Genomic DNA, 26,904 nt, shown 5'->3' with positions numbered 1-26,904 from the left:
CAAAAGTTGCATTTTAATTAATTCAATACCTTCGCTTAATGTACTCAAGCAATTTTTTTTAAATATTTGGCATAAAATTGCTTAGCTTAGTTTTTAATACACATCTTTCAAAAATACTCAATATGTTTCTTGTTTTCCATTCTAGTTTTATGTTCTTCGCATATTGTTTTTAATTATGTTTTCTTCTGTTTTTGCGTTTTACGTTTTTATATTGCACTTATTGCATAAAAAATGCATACATTAAAAATATCTTTGATTTTTAAAAATATATTAAATATTTTTAGTATATATTTTCCCTTATTTTATAAGATTTCATCTTCACTATATTACACATCTTTATAGTATAAACAAAAAAAAAAATCACCAGTTTTATTAAAAATTTTCTTTCGTAATCAATGAGATCCCGATTATGCTAATCTGTTGTAGGTGCATATCTCTACTTTACTGTGCATATTCGGCTGTAGCTGCTCAATAGATCTCTTGATCATGATCGACTTCGCTGGGAACCCCTGATTTAAACCTTTGCTATAACTTCTTTTCCGTAACCCTCAACATTATGCAAATTAGTTGGTAGAGTATTTAAGTCGAGGGTTTTGAATCTTTCATTGTTAAAGATTTTGGCTTCGTCACCTGCAGTTTATTTTATATCGCCCAGCTCTGCCAGTGAATACTCCGACTTCAGCCCATTTTGCTAGCCGAAGTTAAACACGGAATTAAAATATTATGTCAAGTTAAGCGGATACTTGTGTAGTCTTCTATACGATAATTTAATTTGAACTTCAACTTTGTTATTTTAAATACCCGAAATTGGCAGAATTTATTTGTAAGCAAATGTTGTGCTTTCCGTTCATTCAAAGATTTAATAAAAAGGTTATTTTGCAATATTTTTAGGACTTTGTCCTAATATTTTAGATGGAGGAATATCTCGCTTTCCAAACTAATAAGATTTGTAGGACTTTGATTTAATTTACACACAATCAGGGCCCTGTAACCATAAGAAATTTTAGATTTATGCTGAGAAGCTTGAAATGAAGAAGTCTAAATTTTTATACGCTCATAGTATACTACAGAAGTATTAGAAAATGAAATAGAGAGTTTTAAATTGTATCCCATTTATTTTTGAGTTCCTCCCGCAGATGATCACATTAGTATTATTTGTTAAAAATCGAATTCTTTGCAAGTATGAGAAGATTTTTATAGAGATTATATAATTATAGTATTCGACAGGATATTACTTGATAAAGCACTGTTGATGAAATTTCATTACCTTACTAAGGAAGTTGAAAGTGCGATTTTGCAATATGTTCGTATCTCAAGAACTCGACAGTTGGCTTCGCTGGTGATTATTTCAGGTCTATAGCAGTTATACATATTGCTGTACAGATTAACTGAATAAGCACATTAGTCAGTCTCATTCGTTGAAAACACTGAAATGTAAACATATAAGAAAGGATATGATTTCTCTCTCTCTCTTTTCTTTTCTTTCTTTCTTTCTTTCTTTTTTTTTTTTTTTTTTTTTTTTTTTTTTTTTTAATTTTTCTGTTGTTTATAACGAAAGAATAAAATGAATTGTTTAGTATGAGTACCTAAGAAATGATAAAAAAGACTTATCATTTTTAATTTTGTATGGAAGATTTAAGATAAAACATTTTGGCTTCTTCTAATTTAGCTGATATTGATATAAAAGAACATGTTTTAAAAAGCTTAGTTTTATTCTTTTGATTTTAAAGTAAAAATAGATGGAATATATTTCAAAATAACACGTTTACTGCTAAAGAAATTTTGAAAAAATAGTTTCTGAAAAAAATTGAAACCTGAAGAGAGAAAAAAATAACGCTATAAAGCTGTTGGTTTTAAGATTTGAAAAAATGAAATGAAAAAATCAAAATAAATAAAATCATAAATTAGATTGCAAACTTATTTATTGGTGCGAAGAGAAATTAATACAATCACTCATAAAATGCGCGAAATTTAAGACACTGAAATCCGCAGAGTTAACTCATGAAGCTGGTTAAGGTAAAGAGAAAGCACGAAGTCACATTAAATTTAACAACTTTAATATAGTAGGGAAGTGATGACAACAATAAAAGATAAAATTTTATTTGATAGCTGCTCGATTGGCCATATTTAAAATAGATTTAGCTGGCACAAGATATTCTGATCAAGTTCAAACAAATCTTTATTACAATAAAAATTCATTCGTTTGATAAAAGATATGTGCATTCTACAGACTACTTCTTTAATCAATCGATTACAGCAAACCATTCAAGGCTATTCTCTTCAGGAGAGATGTTTTCATATAGAATATACCAAAGGAAGTATCTCGTATTCAAGTTACATGTGGCGAAAATTCGAAAGTTGTACATAGCGAACCTGTTCGCCCTAAACCGTACCAGGACAAGCTGCCAGTGTTACCCGCTTGGACATTTGTGAGCCTGAATTTTATTAAAACAAATGCGAGTAATTCCAAAACTGGATTATGGATTCGAAAGATTATACCCTAAAACACGATGGACCACTACAACTGGAATCTAAATAAATGTTTGAAAGGAAAGTCTCCAAACCATTAAATTGGTCATTGTAGATTTAACAACATAATTTTCGGCAAACAACACGCATCTCCTTATCTTACCCATGTTCTGGGAAGCATTTCGCGAAGAATACAGTAAATGTAGCAGACAGATCTAAAGGTTTTCGGTCTGGTATAAAAATATATATATATTTTAGCAGTTTATATTTCAGTGTGAAATCTCCTTATACATCGATACAGTTTTCACGTCGTTTAATGAGCAGCTCTTTGCCCCTGAAAAAGTAATCTGAAGTTTCTTCCTCAAAACGTTACATAACTGTTCTTTTCACGCTATGATCATCATTAAATCGTTTTTCTTTGAAGGTCAGATTTTAGTTTAGAGAACAACTAATAATGACTTGAAGGTAACTTTAGGCTGTAAGGGGGAGTCAAGCTCCCTTAAGCTCACATTCGATCTGAATAGCATTAACATATTGCTAGTTTTGAACTTCTGAACGAAGTCGGGGTACACATCTCGCAGAGACTTTCCCCATATAAACTGTTCATACGGAATGCGCAAAACAGTTTTAGATGGATTAGATCTTGCGATCTCTTCGAACTTTAATCTGCTCTCAATATTTCTTTCTATACACGTATAGTCTTTTCTGATGTCAATGCTACTAATTATCGAACTTCACAAAAATCTTTTTCTACAGGTTCTCGATCCACGTGAAATTGTTTTACGCCTTTTAGTAGCACTGTAAGGAAGGAAATGACAAAACACTACACAGTATGCACCTCATCCATTTGTTGTTTTAATTTCTTTGGGTCTTTGTTTTGTTTCTAATCAGAATTTGAATCACAGAACGATACTCAATTTTAAATGTTTTATAACACATTAGCCCATTACATTTTTTTCGTTGTTTTCCAAAATGGCCGTAAATAAATAGGGGCGCGCATTTACTTCTCTGCCTCAGGTAAACAAATATGAAGTCACGGTTCTGAAAACGATATTCGAGTACTTAGTTGTATAATGAATGTAGACTATTATAATAACATTTCCCACTTGCCTGAGATCCACCCGAAGTTGGGATGTTGCGAGAGTGAAATTTCCTGAGAAGAAACAGAATTTCATCACAAAATTAAGTGATATTTTATAGACTTTACTTTCTAGTCTCTAATAAGTAATTATTTCAGCAGAGAATAAAGGTATTCATACTGTAGTAGATTTCTCAAGTTGTGTTCCTTTAGATTGAAGACAATGCTCTCAGTCAAAACGAAATTGTCAACAGTTAAACAAATGCTACGTTAAATTATGTCCATTTCCCCCCTTTTTAATGCAGCGTTCTAATGTAATATACTATCCGGATTAGAATTATAGGATAAAATTACAAGACATACCTTTGTAATCATTATAGTGTGAACTACAAATAATTTATCAACTATTAAATTAACCCTTTATTTGACACAGTTGCTCAGAAACAACATGTGTTTTCACCATTTGTCAATTAAAGGGTTACTACGGAAGAGTGACCATAATGAAGCTTTTCTTACGGTGGTATGCCGTCTACATCAAAATAAGCAAAAGTTATATGGACCCGTTCCTTTTCTTTTCCTCTGAATGTATAGTGGCACTCCGTATCTCTGGGATAAAATCCGGGGTAATTAGGGGAACTGAAAGTTCCGTTTCCTCGTTCTTCGCTGCTGAAGAGAAATCGGCATTCTGAAACGAAATTCAGAAAAAAAATTAATAAAGATTTTTTAAACAGTTATCTGTTATATCTATGATGTGATTCCATTTACTTACATATCAAGCAGACGCATATAATAATAACCAATATCAATTGCATTAAATATACTTCATCCTTTAGGAATTTACATATCACGATCACCTTCTATTATGCGTTTACAGGGTGACCAAAATAAAACTGGCACGGAAAAGTATTTTCGAAATTTCTTCAAAACGTACTCTAAACAACAAAGAGACCATTAGAAATTAGAACAGACGTTTTTTAGTGATTAGATGGATAAAACAAAAAATGGAGCTGAAGATAAAATAACGTGTGCTCATTATTGAGTGTTATGATATGCACATTTCGTAAAGAAACAGTGCTGAACTGCTTACCCGCATTTTTAAGAATAGAAATAGAAAAACTCATAGGAAAATATCCAACGGAAATCTTAGTGACAAAATAGCATTAAACGGGCTCTGTAGCGAAGGTCAATTATCTTTTTTATTAAAAGAGTAAATTTACTAGCAAAATTATGCAAATTTTCTGGGATAATTTTATTTTGGCCACTCTGTGTTGATGTATACAGCCACAGATTGAAATCAGCGCCATAATTAACAAAATTAGTAAATTAAAATTTTCTTTGCATGTGAACTAAATTTCTTGGGTAGCATCTCTCGATAAAAGCATTAAGTATTTATGAAAAATATTTCTTAACAACATGTGATGCAATGAAAAACGTTTTGACTGTGGTAAAGCTTCATAAACAAGTTTAAACACTACTGAGGGAATTGAACAAGTATTAATAACATTCCTTGTCTTATTTCTAATTGTGATGGTTTACGGAGTTATGTTTCATTAAGTTTTGATATCCGCTTTATGAGAATAGCTAAGATGTTTGTATTTCTGACAATGAAATCGAACTGCGGTTCTACCTTTTATTCCCGGATGTGCTATGAAATAATCTCTCTAGATTTTGTCCCTGCAAATCCATATAGTAACACTAATCCTTATACAAACTATGGATCCTCGTACTACTGCATCCCTTAATTCAATATCCACAGTTCAACGTTGCGGAAGAAAAGGGGGAGGGAAATATCTTAAGTTCGTAAGTCGAATGTTTCGATATTTAAGACAAGGGGCAACAGTCCAGAACATAGCAGGTTAGACACTTCCAGTGATGTCTTTCCACGAGTCTAATGCTTGTTTCGAGATAATGTAAATAAATACGAGAATAAAAGCATTCATCCGGGAACCTGATATATATTTTCGGGTTATAGGAAACCCCTCTAATTTTTAACTCGAAACCAACCTGATAATCCTAAATATGTTTTTAGGGAATCTCGACTATCAGTGGAGCATTTGATTTTTTTGCTTTAGTATACATATTTCTTCTTTTTAAATCTGCTTCCATTCTTGTGTTCAGCGTTCACTCAATTCTAGTGTTAGGATGTTACCGTTAAGTTCCTCGCTCTTAAATCTCCACGATTTAGCACGGTAAGAACCTCAAAACATAAGAGCAGGAATGCTGCTGGTGTTTGAAAATTACCACTATTGTATTAGTGCTTTAGACCTAGAAAAAAGAAGGATTTTTATCTCGGCCGTTTATTTGTTGGAGTCCCAAGTTATGCCGACTGCTCAAAACCTAAATTTTCTTCTTTCTTACTTATCCTTTGTGATTAAGCTAAAATGTCATAGGGCCTTATTTTCAGAGATACAAGAAACAGCTTAGTATAAAAATATATTTTATATTACTTTATTTAGCCATACAATGTATAATATATTGCTGCGTACAGAATACTTTATTATTAAATTATTTAAAGTTGGAGATGTCTTACTTGCATTATTTATTGAATAAATGTTTTTTAATATATATATAACATACATAATTATATAGGGTACAGGAATATTCCCTTTTATGATACAGCCATTATTCTCAGTTTCACGTATCCGCGGTATGTCTTGAAACGTTTTACCTGCGATTTCTGGAGAACTACTATCATTCCCGAGAATTCGTCACCTTTAGGTCTTTCGTTTTTATTTAAATTATTGCAATATCGCTTCTGTAAAGCAATTTTACTGAAGAGTTGAGAAACCGTAAAATCAGTTCTCTGTCTTTTAAAGAGAAACTTATTTGCTAATTTTCTCACAAATGCCTGCAATAGGACGGCGACGTCGCTGTGACATGGCAAACATGTTACACTGTGACAACAGCAAAATCACAACCATGCCACGTCACAATGACGTTGGAGGTATGCGTTAATGTCTGCTTTTCATGGCGTCACACTGCGACGTTTATGTGAAGTAGTATTGCAACGTTAATGTGAAGTTACACTATGACATTGATGTAAAGTCACTCTGCGACGTTACTAGAAAGTTACATTGGGATGTGGTTGTAAACCCCTGATGTAACGTTGTTGTAAGGGCACACTACGACAGGGCTCTGAAGACACGCTTTAAAACTGATATAATGTCACTCTGCGACTTTTGTATAACGTCACAAATTGAAAAAAAATTTAACATCAAAAAGCGATATGAATTTATATTCATATCGCTTCATGATAAAGTGACATAAGCATGAATGGTATGTAATATAACATTGCATTATTTTTTAAATAATTGGTGTAATGTTTTAGTATTCCTATTTTATAGAGTTCTTTCAGTAAAATGCATCAGGCAGTAGTTATCAAGTTTTATCATTCCTCTAAGAACCTGTACTCTTCAAGGTGTTAAAATATATCCGAAAACTTCGAAATGTTCAAGTTATGGAAAATTTTCTCATTATATTAAGATTATATAACGGTCATCCATTTATGATTTAGTCACGAATCTATATAAAATATAGGGTACCTTTAGTACCTTTACCAAAACATAATGTGGATCACATATAATACCAGAACATATTATATATGACGCGAAGTGATCACATGACCAGTCACTTTCTGGTTTGAGTCCATTGCAGAAGATTTTAAGTATTACCCGTCTAGAAGTAATATAATATTGCTTTCTTCAGATCTTTATAATATTTACAGACACATTTTTCCAAAATTTCTTAATTGTATTAATTGTTTGATTTCTTGCTACAGCGTATTAAAATCTTAACTTCATTCCTTGAGTCTTGAGTTAACACCTCTCCCACCTGAATTGAAATATTAAAAAAAAAATTATTCTTTTCAAAACTGTTTTCTCTTCAAGAAAAGAGCTGAATTATTAGATCTCAAAACTGTTTGGAAAGAAACAATTTTTTTACTACATATAGGATATTGACCTATATGAATATTTCTTTTGCATAACGAATTACTACGTTTTGATTAAAATCCTTTTGTAAATCAACAAAATCATTCACTAAAATAAAATCTTAGCTTTCATATTAGTTATATGTTGCTTAATCTGCAGTACTGAACGAATGATTATGTGCACAAAAATCAATCGATCAAAAACGTGTCTCTGGAGGATAAATCAAAGAAAATTTACATTTAGTTATATAAAATGTGAATTTGATATCGCCATTTATTCTCCACTGGCAAACTACTGTAATTTTATACCATATTTAAATTATAAATTTAAAATAACTTCTTCAATTTATAGAAATTTAATATATTTAAATAATTTTAAGGAATAAAAATGTCGTTTAATTCGTTCTGTTACTTCACTAATTATTTGAATAACTTATTTTAAATGTGTCTGCTTTTCTGAAACGCATTTTATTGCTGTCTTAAATGTTAAATTGAACAAATTTTGTACAGTATATAATGTAAAATAATAGCGAATCTGCACGAATTAATAATTTTAGTTCATAACACGATTGTTGTTACCAAGGCTCAGTTACGGCAAATCTGCATTACTCACTTTAGAGAATATACACTTTACTGTTTCCTTCATAGCAATAATTAAATATTTTTAGTAGTTCCTAGTGTAAACTGCATGAAACAGATATACAGGGTGTTCCGTAAATGTTGCGACAAACTTCTGGGGAAGATAGGGCACATCATAAGTATGCATAGGAACCCCTACCCAGAAATTCACTGTACGCCGCCAGGGGGTGTTGTGCAGGAGAGTGTTGGTGGAAAGTGAGGATTTCTTCATTCGAACCCTACGCCCCATACGAAGAGCATGGAATGCTATACGAACGAAGAGCTTGTAAACATGTGGTTCCAACATGATGGAGATCCTGCTCATTTTGAACTGGATGTTCGTAGCCATTTGAACAGATCATTCCCGCATCGATGGACCGGCTCCCTGGCCCTCACGCTTAGAGGATTAATTCAGCCTTGATTTCTTTTTGTGGGGCGCCATCAAAAGTGTCGTGTAACACGATCCTGTTGTGTCTGAAATGGATCTCGTGCCACGACTTGCCTACGCAGCTGCTACAATCAAAGAAACTCCCGATGTGTTTGAACATGTCCGGCAATCAATGGTCCGTCGGTGTCAGGCATGTTTAGCGTTTGATGGTGCAAACTTCGATCATCTGTTGCATCATTGAAGCTGTCGTACACCATTTGTATTCCCGTCCAATAAATTTTTCAAATTAATCACACCCATGTTTCCTTTCCCATCTTCTACCTCTGCTACCACCCTGACATTTCCGGGCATGGGGTCCTGTGCACTTCTTAATCCTTATGATGTGCCCTACCTCCCCCAGAAGTTTGTCGCAACATTTATGGGACACCCTGTATATATGATAATCTTTGTAAGTTCCATGTGTTAACCAGCACGTCCGAAGAGGTAAGCACAGTTTACTGCATACTGATGTGAATGATAGCAATACTAATTAATATATAGTAATTAAAGCGTAAATGCCATAGATACACGAACTTTGTAAAAATCAAGGAAGATTCTTTGCTGTCTACGAACTTCTGCAAACATAGAATTAAATCAGTATTATTTTTTAAGTTGGGCATTTAGAATTATTTTAATATGGTTTTTAAAGAGCGATGGTGAAGATTTGGAGAATATATTTTGAGATAAAGATGGCCACATGAGACACATACATGCATACTATTCTTCTCGTTTAACATAAATATGAAAACAGAGAGGAGTTCCAATTACCTGAAATATCTGATATCCTTTAGTTACATGGACTATTGATAAATTGTATATTATCAGAAAATTAATCTCTTTTTTTATATGAATACAATTTCTTTTATTTAAATAATCTGAAAATATTATATTTTACAATACATAGTTTTAAGAAGATATTAATTTAATTTAGATGAATTTGTACAACACAGAGTCGTACCGGTTTTGGGCGAGTCAGGCATTCTTCCGTAATGGGGCGCAAATAAGGCATAAAGAAGGATTTGAAATATAATAAAAATATTTGGAAGAAACCAATTAAGAGATTTTTTCAGGTATTAAAATCTAAAGGTATGACTCTGATGCTGCTGGACAGGTGAATTTTCTTTAAAATATTCATTTGATATTCTTTATTAAAATTAGAACTGGTTTCAAATTAACACAATGTTTTCTTAGTAAAATTTTAATTTAATTGAAAAGAAATATATTATACGATTTGTTTAATATAAAATATAGATTTCCATTTACTTTTAGCAGAGTAAATATAAAAACATGCTTATGTCTTTTATTTTAGAATCTAAGCAATTAAAATTTATTTCATTTACTTATTTTAGTTCAAATGAAAATTATATGTATTTAAGAAAATAAAAGTATTCTACTACTTAATTTTGTCGGAAAAAAGGCGTATTTTATATTGTTTCACAGTCGAAAAAATATTTCGTTTTTCAACTATATAAATTTGCAACTCTCAGTACTCTCGAACCTCACATTCAATCACGTGATCAGGCATCCCTGGCCGTTATATGCAAAACTAGTTGTTTATGCAGATGACGCAACCTTTGTCATTAGCGGGAATACTCGCAGCGAAATTGAGCAACGTGGCATGGAAGTATGCACTATCTTCGCAAATCTATGCCACAGTATTAAATTAACCATATCCGAGACCAAATGCACAGCGCTGCTCATCCCTAAAAAGGGGAAGAATCCAGTCAGGAAGCCATGTATTCCTATCAATGGGAAAAACATAAAATTTTGCAATGAAGTGAAATTAGTAGGGCTTGTATGGGATAAAGGACTTACCTGGCTACCTTACATAGCATACCTCAAGCCATTGCAAACAAAATACGTCAACTGCAGGGTGCCACTTGAGGAAGGAACACTCACTTCCAAAAATTACTATATAAAACAGTAATTGAAAAAAAGGTTGCCTACGCCGCTGCCATCTGGGCGTCAGCAATGGGAAGATGCAAAGTTAAACAGCTGCTCTTAGTACAACGGCCATTTGACATCACCATAACCAGAGCCTTCCGAACAACTTCCACAGATGCGCTAAACGTTTTAGCCGACCTGCTTCCACTCCACATCTACGTCGAGCATGAGGCAGTGCTAGCAAAGTTACTCCACCTGCAACAGGAAATTACCTACTATGGGTCCACATTCGCACCTACAGAGTTTGACCTACGATGTTCTGTATCACACACTCATCCAGCAGATAGAGGAAAAGGCGTCAAAGTCATACTGACACAGCACAGCGACTCAGAGCTGACCTCAACCATCTTCACAGATGGCTCAAAATCTGATGCAGGTGTAGGAAGTGTCCATCTCACTAACTCTGAACACACGTATCAGTGGAAGGGGCACCTCGCGGAACATAACAGCGTCTTCCAGGCAGAGGCAGTCCGCTATGCCATTACACAGAATCTCCGAAATATACAAATAATCTCAGACAGCCAATCTGTGCTAAAAGCGATCCGAAATCCTTCACATTATTCACAGCCAGTAAGGTCCGTACAACAATTACTTTGCAACAGCACGCTGGACCAAAGCATATGCAGGATATTCGGGGAATGAGCTCGTTGATTCTCTAGCCAAAGAAGCGGCTTCTAATATAGAGGCAACAAAATGCTATTTCCCGGCACCAAGATCCTATCTTAAGCGCCGTATTCTGAACATTTTTCTACAAAAATGGCAAATGGAATGGGACGACAGCGACAAAAAGCGTCGTACGTACGATTTTCTCCCAAAAGTCTGCAGACTCTGCTCTGCCGCACAGCTTACTAGATATATCAGTGGACATGGCCCATTCCCTGAGTTCATGATGGCTCGGGTTCTTCACCCGAGCCATCATGAACTCGGGCCTTTGTATTTGCGGAGCACATGGAAACCCTGATCACTACGTCACGGAATGTCCACTAACTGAAAGGTTCCATATTAGAATGCCTTCCGCCAATATCAACCCATTCAGACGGTTCATATTGAGAATTCCAGCCCTGCAACAGAGAATCTACAACATCATTAACCTGCTAATGTCATCAGGATTGGATATTGTAGCCACGAACTAAGTAAGATCTATGTCACTTTTCTTTCTGAAACGTTTCCGTGGCGTTTGTACGAGCAAATATTTGCTTTACTCCACCAGCGACAGTGCCAACGAGTGCCACTAGTGCCAGAATTCCAGCAGTAAAAATAATTAATCAACAAGTAATCAAACAGTGAGGTATATAAATATTCAAGCTTACATGAATTTATGTATTCAATGTAAACTACGATATATACGAACTTTATGTATCCCAAGAATTATTGTTTATATAAGTATCAACAACCATACTAAATACTCATAATAATGTGTATAGGATAATGTAATCAAATAATCAAATGTTTTATTGCAATCAAGTATTTAATTATATAACTAGTATTTAAATGTATAACGGTATTCATAACATAATTATGTATCTATTCTAACAACGCATGTATTTATTTAAATAACGCAAGCCCCTGATAATGAATGTAAACAGGTCTAATGTATGTCTTACCGTAATCAAGCTGTCAAGTATATAACTAATGTATTCGTGTAACTTTATAGTGTATCCAATGTATTAATGTATTTTATTGATGAATTATATTTCATGCATTTAAGAATTATTATTGTTATGTTGTCCTGGGACTTGGGAGCTGCCGGTTCAAGATAGTGGAGGGCGTGGGATATATACCTGCTTACCTTTGTTAGACATCAGGTGTCCCTGTCTTCCGTCACCTGTCACCTGTGTACGCCCTCCGAAAAAGGACTGAAGCCTTTTAAGCATTTAAGTAGTACAGGCTTTAATAGACAGGCAAGCAACTGAAAGTACTCAGCAGCGAAAAATTCTAAGAATAAATCAATATCCAAATTCACAAGTTATGACAGCGAAATTTTTAAATACTTTTCTTGATTTTCCGAAACATGTTACATATGACTGCAGAAATACTATCTTTTCATTGCTCCTATCCGTAAATGTTGCATCAAAGCAAAACTAATTGTTAGATATACTTTTTAAATTTTTAACAAAAAAGTAAAGTATCTTCTTTGGAGAAGTGAAATAAATTCATTTAAAATAAATCTTTTATTTTAAATAAAGCTCGTCGGCGCAGCTTAAATATACGTCTCAATTTATAGTAGTTCTCATAACATTTACGAAATTTTCTACTCTGAATAAATTCTGCTGAAATACAGTTCCAAATAAAAATTCTTTTTAAAATGAAATTGTAGGGATTTGTATTTGTTTTGACTAATCAGTTACGTTTATGCTTTCTTTCCTATAAGCCTTCACTCTCTAATTGTCAATGCCAGAATATCCGAATTTGGTAGCGCGCGTGAGGTATGCAAATTCTACGAATTTGGAGGAGAAAAGGTTTAAATACTGAGCTATATTAATTAGGGAAAGTTAGAGAGAGTATGCAAGCACTGTACCTTTATAGCGTGTTTTTGATTCTATATTTATTGTTAGTTAAAGTGGCGTAACTTCTATTATTCTTCTGCCACTAGACTTCGACGCAGTTTTAGATAACAGGATTATCTGAGCCCTATGGAAAATTCTACTATTTTGTTAATATCTTTGAATTTTAAGTTTAGTTCTTGCTAGTTGAATTACTGCACGAGCGAGGCGTAGTTTGTTAGCGTCAAGTCGATGCATTGTGAATTTTTGAAGAATCTAATAAAGGGTTCTTTTAACCCTTTTCCTGTCTGGTTCCTACACTTACTTCAGCAGACACAATGAAAGTTGAGAGACCAGATATTACAAAGTAACTTGTGCTTGTGGGGGAAAATTAATGTAAATTTACAATCTTTTGTTGCAGGGAAGATTTGAACTTCCTTCATGTATAAGAACTGATGAAATGTAATTTGCTTATTTTTATTTTTATATTGTTATCGCTTAAATAATTAGTGCATCTATTTAAAAATTTATCTAATACCATAATTATCTTCCATTAATCTAGCAAGCAAGAAATAATTTTGTACGGTTGATTCTCATGGTTTTTCTAAAGTGTAAAATAAATCCGAGCCAGTCTACTTTAAAAATCTTTCACAAAGGCATCCCTCTGATTAGGCAGATAGCTCTTGTATGCTTTGCTATATTCAAGTAATCTAACCTAAACTAAAAAATATTTTTCTCTGACTAGATCTGCAAGTAAAAAAATTGGTTTACTTTGACAACACAAGCTAAATATGTTATATCTAAAAACATAACATAATTTATGGGAAGAAAAGAAAAAGCTAACTAATATAATAAAATTTAGAAATAATCTCATAAATTTACATAAAGGAAGCATGTAAATATACTCAGCAATGAAAAGCAACATCATGCCATTTGTAAAATTATAATAATTGAAAATCTTCATTCAGAAACATATTACAAACAACAAGAACCTGGTTTGAGAGAGTGGTGGAAGTATGAATTAATTTGTAATGTGATAGAAGGTACCACGCATGGAAGTACCTAATGCATTTTGAAACAAAGCAGAGCACGATGCAAAGTACTGCAATAAAATGTATCAAATATTTTTCACATTGTCTTTTAAAAGCAACAGAAGTTGAACTATATCTGCTAAATAAAAATAACTCCCTAAATTACAAATTTTAAGCAGTGAGACAAAAAGGAGAGTGTACTCTCTCTCTCATGACGTCTTTGCTTCCGCACCTTTGTTAATACAAATAAAAGTGAATTGATTGCCAATTCATTATTCGCTTCTGTTCATAATTAATCGACTCTTTAATTATTATATATTAATTATTACTGATATCATTCACATACAATGTTTACCTGAAAATTTAGTAGTGAAGAGAAAGTTCAGCGAGGAAAAAAAAAAAAAGGTGACAAAAGTCCTCAAAACAAAAAGAAAAAATGTTGTTTTGTCAGCCTCTCTTCATAACATTGTATAGATAATGGTAGAATGTGTAGGCATTCATCACAAAATATAGTTCAATAATTTCATAGTATCACATTAAAAAAATGCGCTATGAACTATAAACATTTTGAGAAAAACGAAATAATTAAAATCACAAGCTATTAGCATTTAAAAATAATATTTTTCGAAAGGTTTTGAAACAGTTAATTATGTATGAATCGGCGAGTGGAGGAAATTTGGGGATCGTCAAGCAAAGGGAATTTAAACAAGGTCTGCGCCTAAAGATTATTCCCACCGAAGAAGAACTGCGTGACCAAGGTCTTGAAAGATTAGGGTGAGGAAGAGTGAGAAATTTTTGGTGGTCAAATTAAATGTTTGCTGTGACGTGTGTGACATGCTTGGAATACAGGTACACATTCACAATGTTACATCCCCGTGACACTGTTCCTTGGTCAAAGATTACAATCACATTTTGACATCTTAATATAATAAAGTAAAATATTTTTAAAAGGCATTTTATCAGAAATTTTATTTCTACTGTAACTTATGTAAGCAATCACTTAAGCTAATGGAAGTGTAGAACATAAATTTCTTCTTACCAGACGATGAAGAATTTTGTTTTGTCGCAGATATTCCAAAATCTGGAAAGAAAAAAATAGGAAAAGAAATAATTTTAAAAACAAGAGAATAATTAGACTTTTTTAAATTTCTAAATTCTCTAGAATGTCGAAGCTTATTGTTACTTATATTTATCGGACAGAGTTGTATGCTACAAGTCACATAAAATGCATATGATTTTAATTGGAAGTAAAATCTTTTTTTCCTTTTAGTTAGCAAATTTCTTCTCTTGCGCTAAAAGAAAATTAAAGATGCGAACGATATCTAGAACAAACTCTGAAAATATTATCTATATACTTCTTAAAACACAAAGATTTAAGAAGACTGTATATAAATGATGCTATGCAGTGTCGTGCCGTAGTTTTTATCAAAGAAGTAAGGTGTAAAGAAAAAATACAGTTTGCATAATACATAATTTGAACAAGAATAATAAATGTATAAATGGCAAAACTTTGAAATTCAAGTAAAGGGGAATAATTAAAGGTGATCTTATAAGAGTTAATAAATAAATAAGTATTCTTTTGCTTGAGGAATGTAGCAATAAATAAATAATAATGATAAAATATCTATCTTAAAATGCAAAATACTAGCAGAACCATCTACTTTTCTATCAGCGGGCTATTAATCATCTTAAATTTATGCAACATTACACTTTTGAATAACATGTATGTCGAAAACACATCACTAATGGTCATCGAGTTGTTTCAAAGCTACAACTTATTTACATTGTAGAGAAAGCAGGCAAGATGAAAAATATGCAACGCCTTCGACGGGATTCGAACCGCGGACCTCTTCAATTACGCGCTGAGCGTTCAGACCACTACATCACGAAGGCTCTCTAAGAAGGCGGGAGAAATACCTTATATACTCCCCCTTTTAAAGGGCGACTGGGGTTTAATGGGACCCAATCGCCAAATCCTGAGTGTGGAGAATCATCATCCAACACAATTTTTAGTTCGGGCGCCAGTGTAGAGACATTAGGTAATTTGGACGCAGGAAAAATGAAAAATATGCAACGTCTTCGCCGGGAATCGAACCGCGGACCTCTCAATTACTCGCTGAGTGTGCAGACCCCTACACCACGAAGGCTCGCTAAGAAGGCGGGAGAAATACCTTATAACATGAAATAAATATTGTAACAAATTTTTTATATGTGCAGATAATTTTGGTGGAATTATATCTGAACTTCTTGTATTCTTGTTTATTTTTGGAATTGAATAACTGTAATTGATTTCATATGTAACTGTAACCGTATCCGGTATATGCCTTCCACTAATTTCGAGAAGTACTAGAGATTTCTCGGTGGCCAGTGAAAACTGCACGAGACCGCAGAGAGCACTTGCTTTCAGTTGTCAGTTCAGAGCCGAAGTCGGAGTTTTGAGATATCCGAGGGAGCTTCACCTTTTAGATGCGCCTAGCACTGCATTGTATTTAACTTTCTTAGTAGTTCACTGAAGTCATTTCTTCGTCACTGAAGTTCTCCCTCATAAGATTAATATAGACTTTTGCATTGATTTAAGCTAATTATTGAATTTGTACGCGACGGTGAAAATTATTTTTTCCCATTACAAATAGTATTAAATTAATATAGCATAATCGCTTGTACGCGCTGCACATTGCTGCTTGATTACTGCTTGCTGCTTGATCTGAAGTACCAATAAGGTAGGTAAAATAAAAAATAATCAACAAAAAGCGTACCATTTCATAGGTATAGAAATTTATATTGGGTATTGATTTAATGTGTAAATTAATAAGATGTTATGTTAAGTTATGATAATTATGTTAAATTAATGTTTAATTAAGTGATTAATGTTTAAATAGCAGTTGTGCAAGTTATTTTGAATTTTCATATTACTTAATTAATTCTTTAATTATACGTAAAACTTCGATGCATTCTAATATGTGTATTTAAATACGAACAATGAAGCGACATAAGTGAAAGTGAAAACTTCAGTTATGAAAAGGAATATAATAATGTAATACAGTCAAATTACATTCGTATTTTTGGTGGTTGAATTTATGTTTCTTCAGCAAGGATATTTGAATTATCATATATCATGTACAAATATCTGCCACACTTAAATATAGGGTAGCATTATCTGAATATTTTGACTCCTTTTCAAAATAAGGAAATGTTCAAGTTACTGCACCGTGCAAGTTATTAGCCCGAAGGGCGTTAGCCCAGAAGAGCTATTAATTTCTTTTTGGCATTTTGCATCTGAAATTTTAAAATTCTGAATCATTTTTCAAATTGTTGCCACCACATGTTATCGCCCTATTTTATAGTTAAAGAAATTAAATAATGAAGAATCTGCATAAATGTATGTATGTTTCTCGCATTGTGATAAAACAATGGTACCTAGAGCCATCAAATTTTGAATAACGTACGTCTTCACCCGAATATGAGCATCTGGAAGATTTGGAATTTGGAATTTGATATATTATCTATTTCATATTTTGTAAAGCATTTATGAGTTTTTGATTAAGAAACGTAACAATTTAAAAAATATATATATATATACTCCAGCGCGAGAGACTGTGTATCAGGAATTTTAAAGATATGCTATTTAGCTTTTTTTAAACATTTTGTGATATTGCTGTTCAATTGAATTTTATGTGGTTCAAGTGCGAAGAACATGGTATTTAATAAATAAAGGTAACACACAAAGCGTTAAAGAAACACCCTTTTGGGAGTAATATAAAAGCTAAAAGCTTTCAGAATTTTTTTTCTTTTTTCCTTTTTTTGGTATATTACTGTTTGCTAATGTAAAAGAATTCAATATCTGGATCGGATTCTTATTGTCATCGTATCTCGACTAGCAATATTCAACCAGGATTACAGGTGAACATTTTATTTTTATAACTTTCGCTTTAAATGTAAAATTCTTTAAATGATAAACCATAGGCTCTGAAGATAATTTTGAAAAAAATTCTTCTGAAGAAAATTGAAGAAGCGATCAGACAGAAATAAGACTCTAGGAATATAAATAAATTTAAATCTCAGGCAAATTAGATTCCGGGCATTAGGGACAAGTTGGAACAGCTTTAAACATCAGACAGAGAGTTAGGTACAGAATAAATAGCCTTAATTTCAATTTCTTGTATTTCAACATTTAAATTTTATATTCGCTTAATACAGGATGCGGCAGGGAAACTATCTTCTTTTTAAAATGAATAACACAAATAGTCTAAGCCATATCAGTTTAATTTTTTTTCAAGTTATAGAGAGACGCTATAACTTGAAGTGATTGATAAGTTTTTTATTACGGTTTAAAAATAATATCATTAAGGTGGCCTCCGTTCTAGTCAATGCATTCAGAAAGTCGAGTTTTGAAGTTCCTTTGCACTTTTACCAGCATATCAACGGGTATGTTGTCGATAGCAGCTTGAATATTGTTCTTCAGTTGAGCCAGGGTCTTTGGACGTTAGAGATTTCAGATAGCCCCACAAAAGAAATCACACGGGGCTAAATCAGGCGAGCGCGCTGGCCACTGACAATCGCGTCGTAAGGAGATAAGGCGTCCAGGGAAATGTTCTCCAAAAAATCATGGTCCAATGATGCCTATGCTTGACAATGCACACCAAACAGTCACACGTTCTGTATGGAGGGGCTACTCATGAAATTCTCGTGGATTCGTGCCACTTCATTATCGCATGTTTTGCTTAATGCATGCTGCAACCGGAAAGATGAAAATGAACCTCGTCGCTAAAGAACACAAGGGCATCATGAGGCGTATTGTCAAGAACGGCTTTGCTTGCATTTTTTCGTGAAAGAAAATCGCGTGGATTAAGTTTTTGCACCACTGCCAATTTATATGGATGAAAATGCAGTACGGTGAAAAGTACGACTCCACGGAGAACGCGCGCTTCTCTCTTGTCCGCTGCATGATCGGTACTAAACCTACATGACATAAAACTTTAGATACCGCTCTTTTCAAAGAGCGCCACCCCATTCTTCTCGGATTAAATATCCCTAGATGGCGAGCGTTTCAAATAAGGAAGTTTCCCTGCCGCACCCTGCACTTATGTCATTCGATGACCCCTTATTGAGTCTGCATGGTCTATGATTCCAGCATGACGAAGCACCAACATTCTCAGCTCTCCTGTACATGACGGTTTGAATAAAGAATACAGAAATCTATAGAATGGGCATGTTGTTCCGGTTGTATGGTAGCCTCGATCTGCCATTGCTGACACTTTGGAATATTTCTAAGGGATCACCCGAAGAATTAGCATATCGGAATCCCAGTTACTACATAAACAGTCTTAGTTGCTTATCTTTTCATGCTACGTTCACCTTTTGTGCCACCAAGCTTCTCTCTTGTGTTCAGTCAGGCATTTCACGGTGCGCATAAGAATATTTCTGTATTCGGTATTTATTTTGAGATTTTTCTCGTTTAAATGCAATATAACATTCTTATAATGTCTTGCCCACATTATCGTCTCCGGTAAGGTTTACTTTATATACACCAGACGTAAAATCATTTATTTATTTATTTATTTATTTTTTTGGTATTTTTATCGAAACTTTAGGTAATAGATGGTATGGACCTTGGGTTAGTTTTACGTACTCTGAGCGAAGAATCGTGGAGCTTAAGCACTCTTGACCAAACATATTGCATTTGAAATCTTGCGGATATCTTACGGTGCACAAATAAGCCAACGTTTTGTTGACTTAAAATATCTAATCTTCTTTAACTACGAGTGGCATCTTACAGAGATAAAACAGAGCTCCAATCATGTAATAACACAGTTTTAAAAATGAGGCAAGATAGAAATTACCATATACGTACCTGTTACAAAACGATATATGGCTCTGAAACCTTTTACTTCTGGAGAAGAGCGATACGATCGAAATTCTACTTCCATAGTCGGGCCATTTGACATTAACTGAGCTGGAAGTTTATTGCCACAAAAGTTATCCAGTCTTTCTCTTCGACCATTGATAGTAATGAAAATCATAACTGCATCAAATCCCTCACAACTGAAATAGAAAGATATAATAAATTAACAATATCATGTGCTGTAAATATGTATAATTTAACACCAATTGAAGTGATATTTACAGCAATAGAACACATATCACGTAACAAAACGTTTTTATTATATGACATCACACACTTTTACTTTTATTTATTATGTGATATCAGGCACTTTTACTTTTATTTGTAGTTTGCATTTATGTAGCAAGACTACATTTAACGCTTTGTATGTTTTACCTTTAATAACTTTATTAATACCTCTTTCTTTGTTATGCATTGCAAATTCTTTTACACTTAGTTTGTCTAAATGCTTTAAATTATTTACAGAAATTCAGTTTCCCACAGTTCATGTTGTTTACTTAAATTCATCTCTGCTGCTGTATATTCCAAACGATAGATGAAAATATAAACTAAGTCTGCGATTATTTAGATGCATATAGTTAAACTGTGTTAAATACCCTCAAAAGGCAGAACGAGAAGACAGAGGATAAAGAAAAGAAAACTATACGGTATCGGAAAAATGCAGTACAGAAAGTAGAAAACTCATAATTTATCTAACAAATGGCGGTCTATAGCCGCAACAAATATCATTCTTATCTTAATCTTAATTTCACGCATGCATCGGCAAATTTAAGAATTCCCAATAAAGCAGAGACAGGTAAACAGTTAAATGTTCTGAAATGTCACAAAAAGTGATAGAAATGATTGTCAAGACATTTACGCCTCAATTAACTTCTGTCAAGTTCTATATTCTTGTTGTGTCGTACCATGTATGATTACTAAGTCACAATAAAAATTAAAAAATAAATAAATGTAAAAGTTAAGGATTTAAAATCTTACTACGCGCTTAGGGTTCATAATGGTTTGAATGCACGCAGAACCGATGATAGCTTGATGAAATTTACTTTTCCGGAAACATTTTACGGTTCTGAAACTTTTCATACAAAAGTACTCAAACAGCTCTTTTCAACATGACACAGAACAATCAGTAGTTACCACTTCAAACTACTAAGAACGTTGAACAAGAGGCAATACAAAAAAGCCTCAAATGAGTAAGCTCACACAGTTTCTGGTCCTATTCTGTTGGTTTCTCGAAGTCATCAACGAGAGGTTATTGAGGATGGTTTAATTAAACCATAACGTGTGACTGTGAACATAAAGGTGTCGTTTGAGTTTTCTCCATGCCTAGTTGTTTATATAATTCTTTAATTTCAGACGAGATAAAATTTCTTCCTTGTTTGGTATGTAACTGAAGTGGCGCTTCGATCCTGGAAATCCAATCTAATATCATTACCTCTGCTACCGGGATAGCCTCATAAAACGGGATAGAATACACTTCAGGCCGCTTTCTGAAGTAATCTGTGACAAAGACGATGCATTTGTTGCCATCAGGAGTTCATGGCAGAGGCCCCACTATGTCAAAGGAGATGCGTTCAAAAGGCGCTGCTACTTTATAACGTTTCAGTTTCCCTCTGCTGCGTTTCTTCTGTACTGTCCGAGTGGCCCAGACATCGAACGATTGGCACCACTTTTGCACGCCAACCCTTGCTTTATTCCAGTAGATGCTCTTTCCAACTTTATGCAAAGACTTCACTATTTCGAAGTGATCTCCCTTCGGACTGCTATGAAGTTCTTGAATGAAGTCCGGATTCTTGGAAGTATCATCTGCCATTGGAATGCCTTTCTAGAATTCTTCGATTCGAACTTTCGGTACAAGATGCCGTTTCGAATGTGAAGTACGTCACAGAAAGCCCAATACTGTTCCGTCGTAGTCTTATAGATCGAAATGTCTTGCCAAGTAGGTTTCTTATTCGAAAACTCCATTAGGTTATAAGGTCTCCTTGAATTTCTTTAATCAGTTATTTTATGCTGAAACTGCTTTCCCATCTTCCTGATTTCCATTTTTCTTCCAGAATGAAGAACCTAAGCGAAGCTCAGTCAAGTACAAAATGTACAAAACTTGAAAAGGTGAACAATAAAAATTTCTGCGTCTAAGCCGTCCGAACTACTGTTTTTCTCTTCGTAATTCTGGGCAGATGATTCGTCGAGGCCAGTCACGTGAGTGGTTACCCACCCAAGTACTGACCCAGAGAAAAACCGCTTCAATCTGAACTTCTAGGATAACCTAGAAGAAATGGAAAAAATAACAAATTTGAAAAGTTCAGGAAAATCCTCATTTGGCATCGTCCGATGCGAGTTATTCAGCGTCTTCTGCGAATCGTATATTAGGTGGATGGATTTAATTCCTTTATATTTCATTCGGAACAGGTTTACGTCTTCAGAGGCAGAAAGAAATTCGTTAGTTCTAAAAACCTGGGAAAAACTGTATTACGTTAGAAAGTCTAATGAAAGTATGGAAGGGTCGGTAATATCTGCTACATATTCCGTGTAATTGTAGGCGGCATTCCCAAACGTGATGTTAACATTTAACTTTCCATCGATGTCTATTATATCATTGGTCACAGTATGGAGCGTAACGCATAGTGGCGTCCATTTGCGTTTAACATACATTCGTTGAACCAGACCTTTGAAAATGATGATAATATCGGCTCCTGTATCGATGGTCATATTACAAGGAATTCCATTTATATGTCCCACGATGAAAAGTCGATTACTGCAGCCAATCACTGCCAAAATCGGAAGAGCTTTAAAACGGGATTTCTAAACATCTGGCAAACATCACCCAGCAAGCTTACCACTAATTTTGTTTCCTTCCTCCTTGCTGGCTAGTTCCGTTCTTAGGGTATTCTGCATATACTTCGTAAGTGACCTTCACAACCGCAGTTGAAGAGGCGGGATGCGACACATTTTTTTAAGTTCGTGGCGAGCTCTTGGAATCTTTCTGTGCTCTTTTCTTAACTAGATTTTAACTGAAGCCTGCTGCAGTCTTTTAAACAACTCTTGCCAAAACGCAGATTTAACGCGCCATATAGAGCTTCAAAGTTTTCCACTACTTTTGAGTAGAGATTGGAGTATATCTGCTTCATCTGCTCTCAGAAATGTGGCTAGATGTCAGGCCATAGCAAAGGCATGCCTACATATTTTTTTCTTTGCGGCAAAGAGGTAAATGTGCGCCCCTATATATTTCCGGCCATTTTGGTAAAAAAAGAAATGATCTAATTTATTTTAAAACGTTTAAAATTGCATGTCATTCAGTGACTGAAATTTTGATTAGAAATAAAACAAATAAAAGACACAAAGAAATAAAGCAACGTTCGGATTATGTGTGTAGGGTACTTTTTTCCAGAAACACTTTACAGGTCTGGAAGTTTTCAAACAAAAGTTCTCTTATACCTCTTCTCAGTATGACAGAACACAATCAGTAGTTAGCACTTCAATTCTATGTTACCACTTCGAACACGAGGCAAAACAAGAAAATCTCAAATGCTTAAGCTTTCCCACGGTGCTCTCTTAATACTCTGCAGTGTCAATATCGTAAGCTAAACTCTGAACTAAACTGAAAACTAATGCTGTCTCCCGTTTTATGAAGTTTTCCCCTTCCAACATGAAATTTCAGCCTACTTATCCTACAAGCTGGTGTTTTTCTCTTAGATCTATTACATTAAATCAAGATCTTCAGTTGATATTAATGTCGTATTTTTTAATACGCAAGCCATAAAAAATTAAATTTTCGTAACATTTGGAGAAATTTGTGCATAATCATAGATGTAAATTTGCTGTGATAATCCTTAGGACAAAAGAATAAAACTTACTCTCTTGGAGGTTCTTCCGGCAAGAAAAGATCGAAATCTGTAAAGCTGATTTGCACTCTTTCTTCTGGTTTGCCTACAAATTTGTACACGCAGTACACATTAGATGAATATGGGTCAGGATAATTTGGGCTAGTGAATGTTCCATTTTTCGAATTTATACTGTTGAGCTCTTGGCCACAAGGAGCTGTAAAAATGAAAACATTAGATAACTCAGTATTAACTAATGAAGATTGTTGAAATGAAAAAGAAAAAGAGTTTTCTGAACATTTTTAACAAATACAGGTAATTATACTTTAATAAATGAATTTTTACTTTTCTTACACTTAATGGCATTTCTTACACTCAATGGCATAAGAGTTTGTACGATCAGCGATTAAAATTAGTTCAAATTATTGGATTTGCTTATTTGGTCAAAGCAGATAATTTCTGGCATTCATTCAAGATCAAAAATAGTAAAATTATCTATAAAACGCTGTTACTTCTCTAACTCTTTACCAACTATCTTCAGCGAGTTACAGTTCACACCACTACACAATAGTTAGACGAATTCTCAATGAAGTTAACTTAATTTATTCTGAACTACAAATTAAGATAAACAAACAGCTTAGAGGCGTATTAAAAGTGATAAATCCAGATTTGAGTATACATTAAATATATTCTCAATGTCAACATTAAAATTAAAATTAGAGAGACGGAAGCATCCAAATCTGCCATTAATTAGCCCAATTAATAAGAACATGCTACCTAAAGAGAACTTAGGCGGAACCAAACAAAATCTGTAAATTACATCAGCAATGGAAATTAGCCCTCCAATATGCAGCAGGCACTATACAAGGGGAAATCGGAGAAAGTATATCCTAATATATTTTTTCAGTTCCTTCAAAACTGTCACTTTTCTGTAATACCATTTGATCACGAACCTTATCTACATATTCCCAAGCGCTCCCGCGGAGAACGTCGTGAACGTTCTCACAGGAACGATGAGAACTGGTGAGGCGGCGGACACCTTGCAAAATAGATTGCGATGTTGTTTCAAAAACTAAATTTCTAGAAATTTAAAATGTGGTAAGAAATTCCTTATTCCTCTTTTTGTTAATGGTTTTGAATAAACTATTATCTCTATAGCCGCTCATTTAATAAAACATGAAATGCTGGAAGTAAAAATTTTACTTCTAACTATAAGAAATGTTAAAAAGAAAATTTCACAAATCCATTTACTGAATTAAGATTTATTCTGTGTGAGTTTATCTATATTTATGCATTTATTTCATTATTGTGATTTTCTGTGCTATTCAGGAATAATTTAGCGTCCTATTGATGTAAAGTTTCGATTCATGAGATATATGTAATTAGTAAATTATAAAAATTCACACGAATATTTATTAGATGAGTTTGAACTCTCAATAGCTGCTTAAATATTTCCTTCTTATTTTTTAAATATTGTTTTTTTTTTAGCACACACTGCTATAGTTTACAACTTAAATGTAAAATAATGTTTGTAATGAAATGGGTGAGACAACATAAAATCTCATATATTTATATTATTCATAATTGATTAATCTTATTCCTTTATTCATACACTTTACACAAAAAGTATTTTGTGTTAGTAAACGAATTAGCGTGATTTAAATCTTTGCTATAACTTTCCTTTTCATAGTCCTCACAGGAACGCAAATTAATTGTTTTCCTGTATTTAAACTCAGGGTTTCTAATGGTTAGATTAAAGGATCTGGCAGCCGCGCCTTGCTGTTACTTACTATCTCCATTTATTGATAAGTTATATTCTGACTTTAGTGGCTTGCTAGTTAACGTTTAAAAATACGCGCCGTTAACCTGTTTGAAACAGCTTAAGTAGATTATTCAGTGTTCTAGTCTCAGAACACGTTACCTACATTTAGAATTTAACATTATCTTATGTGAATTTAAATACTGACCAGAGAAAGTTTGTCTGTCGCACAAGCCGTACGCCGTACATTTATGCTCATTTGAGACTTAAACAAGAAAGGTAATTTTAACATTCTCTAGACTTATCAATAATTTGAATAGCTACTGCTTTTATAGTGTGAGTTGAGCATTAATTAATAGTTTTAAACTGTGGTAAAATGTGCTTTCTTAATCATTTTGATGCATCTTATGATTATAAATTCATTTGAAATGGCCAGAGATTTATTGCTTTAAAATTTTGCAGAGTGTGTTTAAAAAGATGTTACTTGTATGCTATAACTTCAGTATTACTTTGTTATTCTGATTGTTTGCTTAAATCTCTAAATAAAAATTTATTTATTATTATTTATTATTTTTCATCCGTGAAACTTTATTTTCAAGTTCTGGTATACAATTAAGTATATATACAACTAATATTATTGTTTTTATGGATTTAAGTAATAATTTTAAATTGAAGTGTTAAATTATTTGCTAAATAAACCTCTAATATACTAATTTATTTGAAACTTGCAAGATACATAGCATATTATATTTAAAGTTTGGTACATTTTTATAATATTTACTTTTAAAGACAAATTACTGGTTTGAAGAAAAATGAAGTGGTAAGTAGTAGCTTGTATGCAGATAATCTGGAAAATCTTTTTTTCCCATGAATATTAGAAAAATATAGAGCAACATTAAGAATGGCAACTTAAAATATTGAATTATGAGATTAAAGCTGAAATTTCTTTTTGAGTTAGTATTGCTGATTTTAACTTATTAACTGCTACTGTTAACTTTCCAGGATGTTTAATTCATTAGTTAGCCTAGAAAATAGAAGGAGAAAATTCTTAAATTTACGTAAAATTTTATCGTGTTAAACTTTGGAATAATTAAGTTATTCATTGTGTTTAATACGAAGATATTCCTTCTGCCTAAATAAGAACAATCATATATTTCATAATGTTATGTGTTACAGTAAGATATTTTTCCTTATCAAAATGTATTTATTATAAAAATTATACTTAAAACTACAGAAAATTATGAAAAGAGGCAACACTTTTTTTTTAATTTTGGAAGTGTTACTTCATATCATTTAAATCATGAAATAAAAAGGACGATCTTAAGGAAATACTTATCTTTTACAGAACGCCTACAATCCTTTTTTTAAATTTAATTACTCTTTAATAAGCATGGAAGTAGATATTTTGATAGAAATTAAACCATATTCCAATAACAACTGTCTTCAT

The 26,904-nt window shown here is 33.3% G+C and overlaps 1 protein-coding gene across 2 annotated transcripts in view; it reads right to left on the bottom strand.

Moving 5' to 3' along the window:
- The window catches only part of LOC118189170 (suppressor of lurcher protein 1-like), a 96,507-nt gene that overhangs the window by 28,793 nt on the left and 40,810 nt on the right, over positions 1 to 26,904 (bottom strand). For both annotated transcript variants that reach the window (XM_035359722.2, XM_035359721.2), the window contains 4 exons: positions 23,732 to 23,915; positions 19,830 to 20,020; positions 15,018 to 15,059; positions 4,064 to 4,232 (listed from right to left, as the gene is read on the bottom strand). In XM_035359722.2, the coding sequence (XP_035215613.1) occupies positions 4,064 to 4,232; positions 15,018 to 15,059; positions 19,830 to 20,020; positions 23,732 to 23,915 (586 nt within the window). The remainder of the gene's footprint in view (positions 1 to 4,063; positions 4,233 to 15,017; positions 15,060 to 19,829; positions 20,021 to 23,731; positions 23,916 to 26,904) is intronic.

The sequence above is a fragment of the Stegodyphus dumicola genome, chromosome X1 (assembly GCF_044657685.1).
Source record: "Stegodyphus dumicola isolate Sdum_Otavi_A_Nest chromosome X1, ASM4465768v1".
Classification (NCBI taxonomy): Eukaryota; Metazoa; Arthropoda; class Arachnida; order Araneae; family Eresidae; genus Stegodyphus; species Stegodyphus dumicola.
Note: the sequence above shows the minus strand (reverse complement) of the source record. Positions and strands in the feature narration are given on the sequence as shown.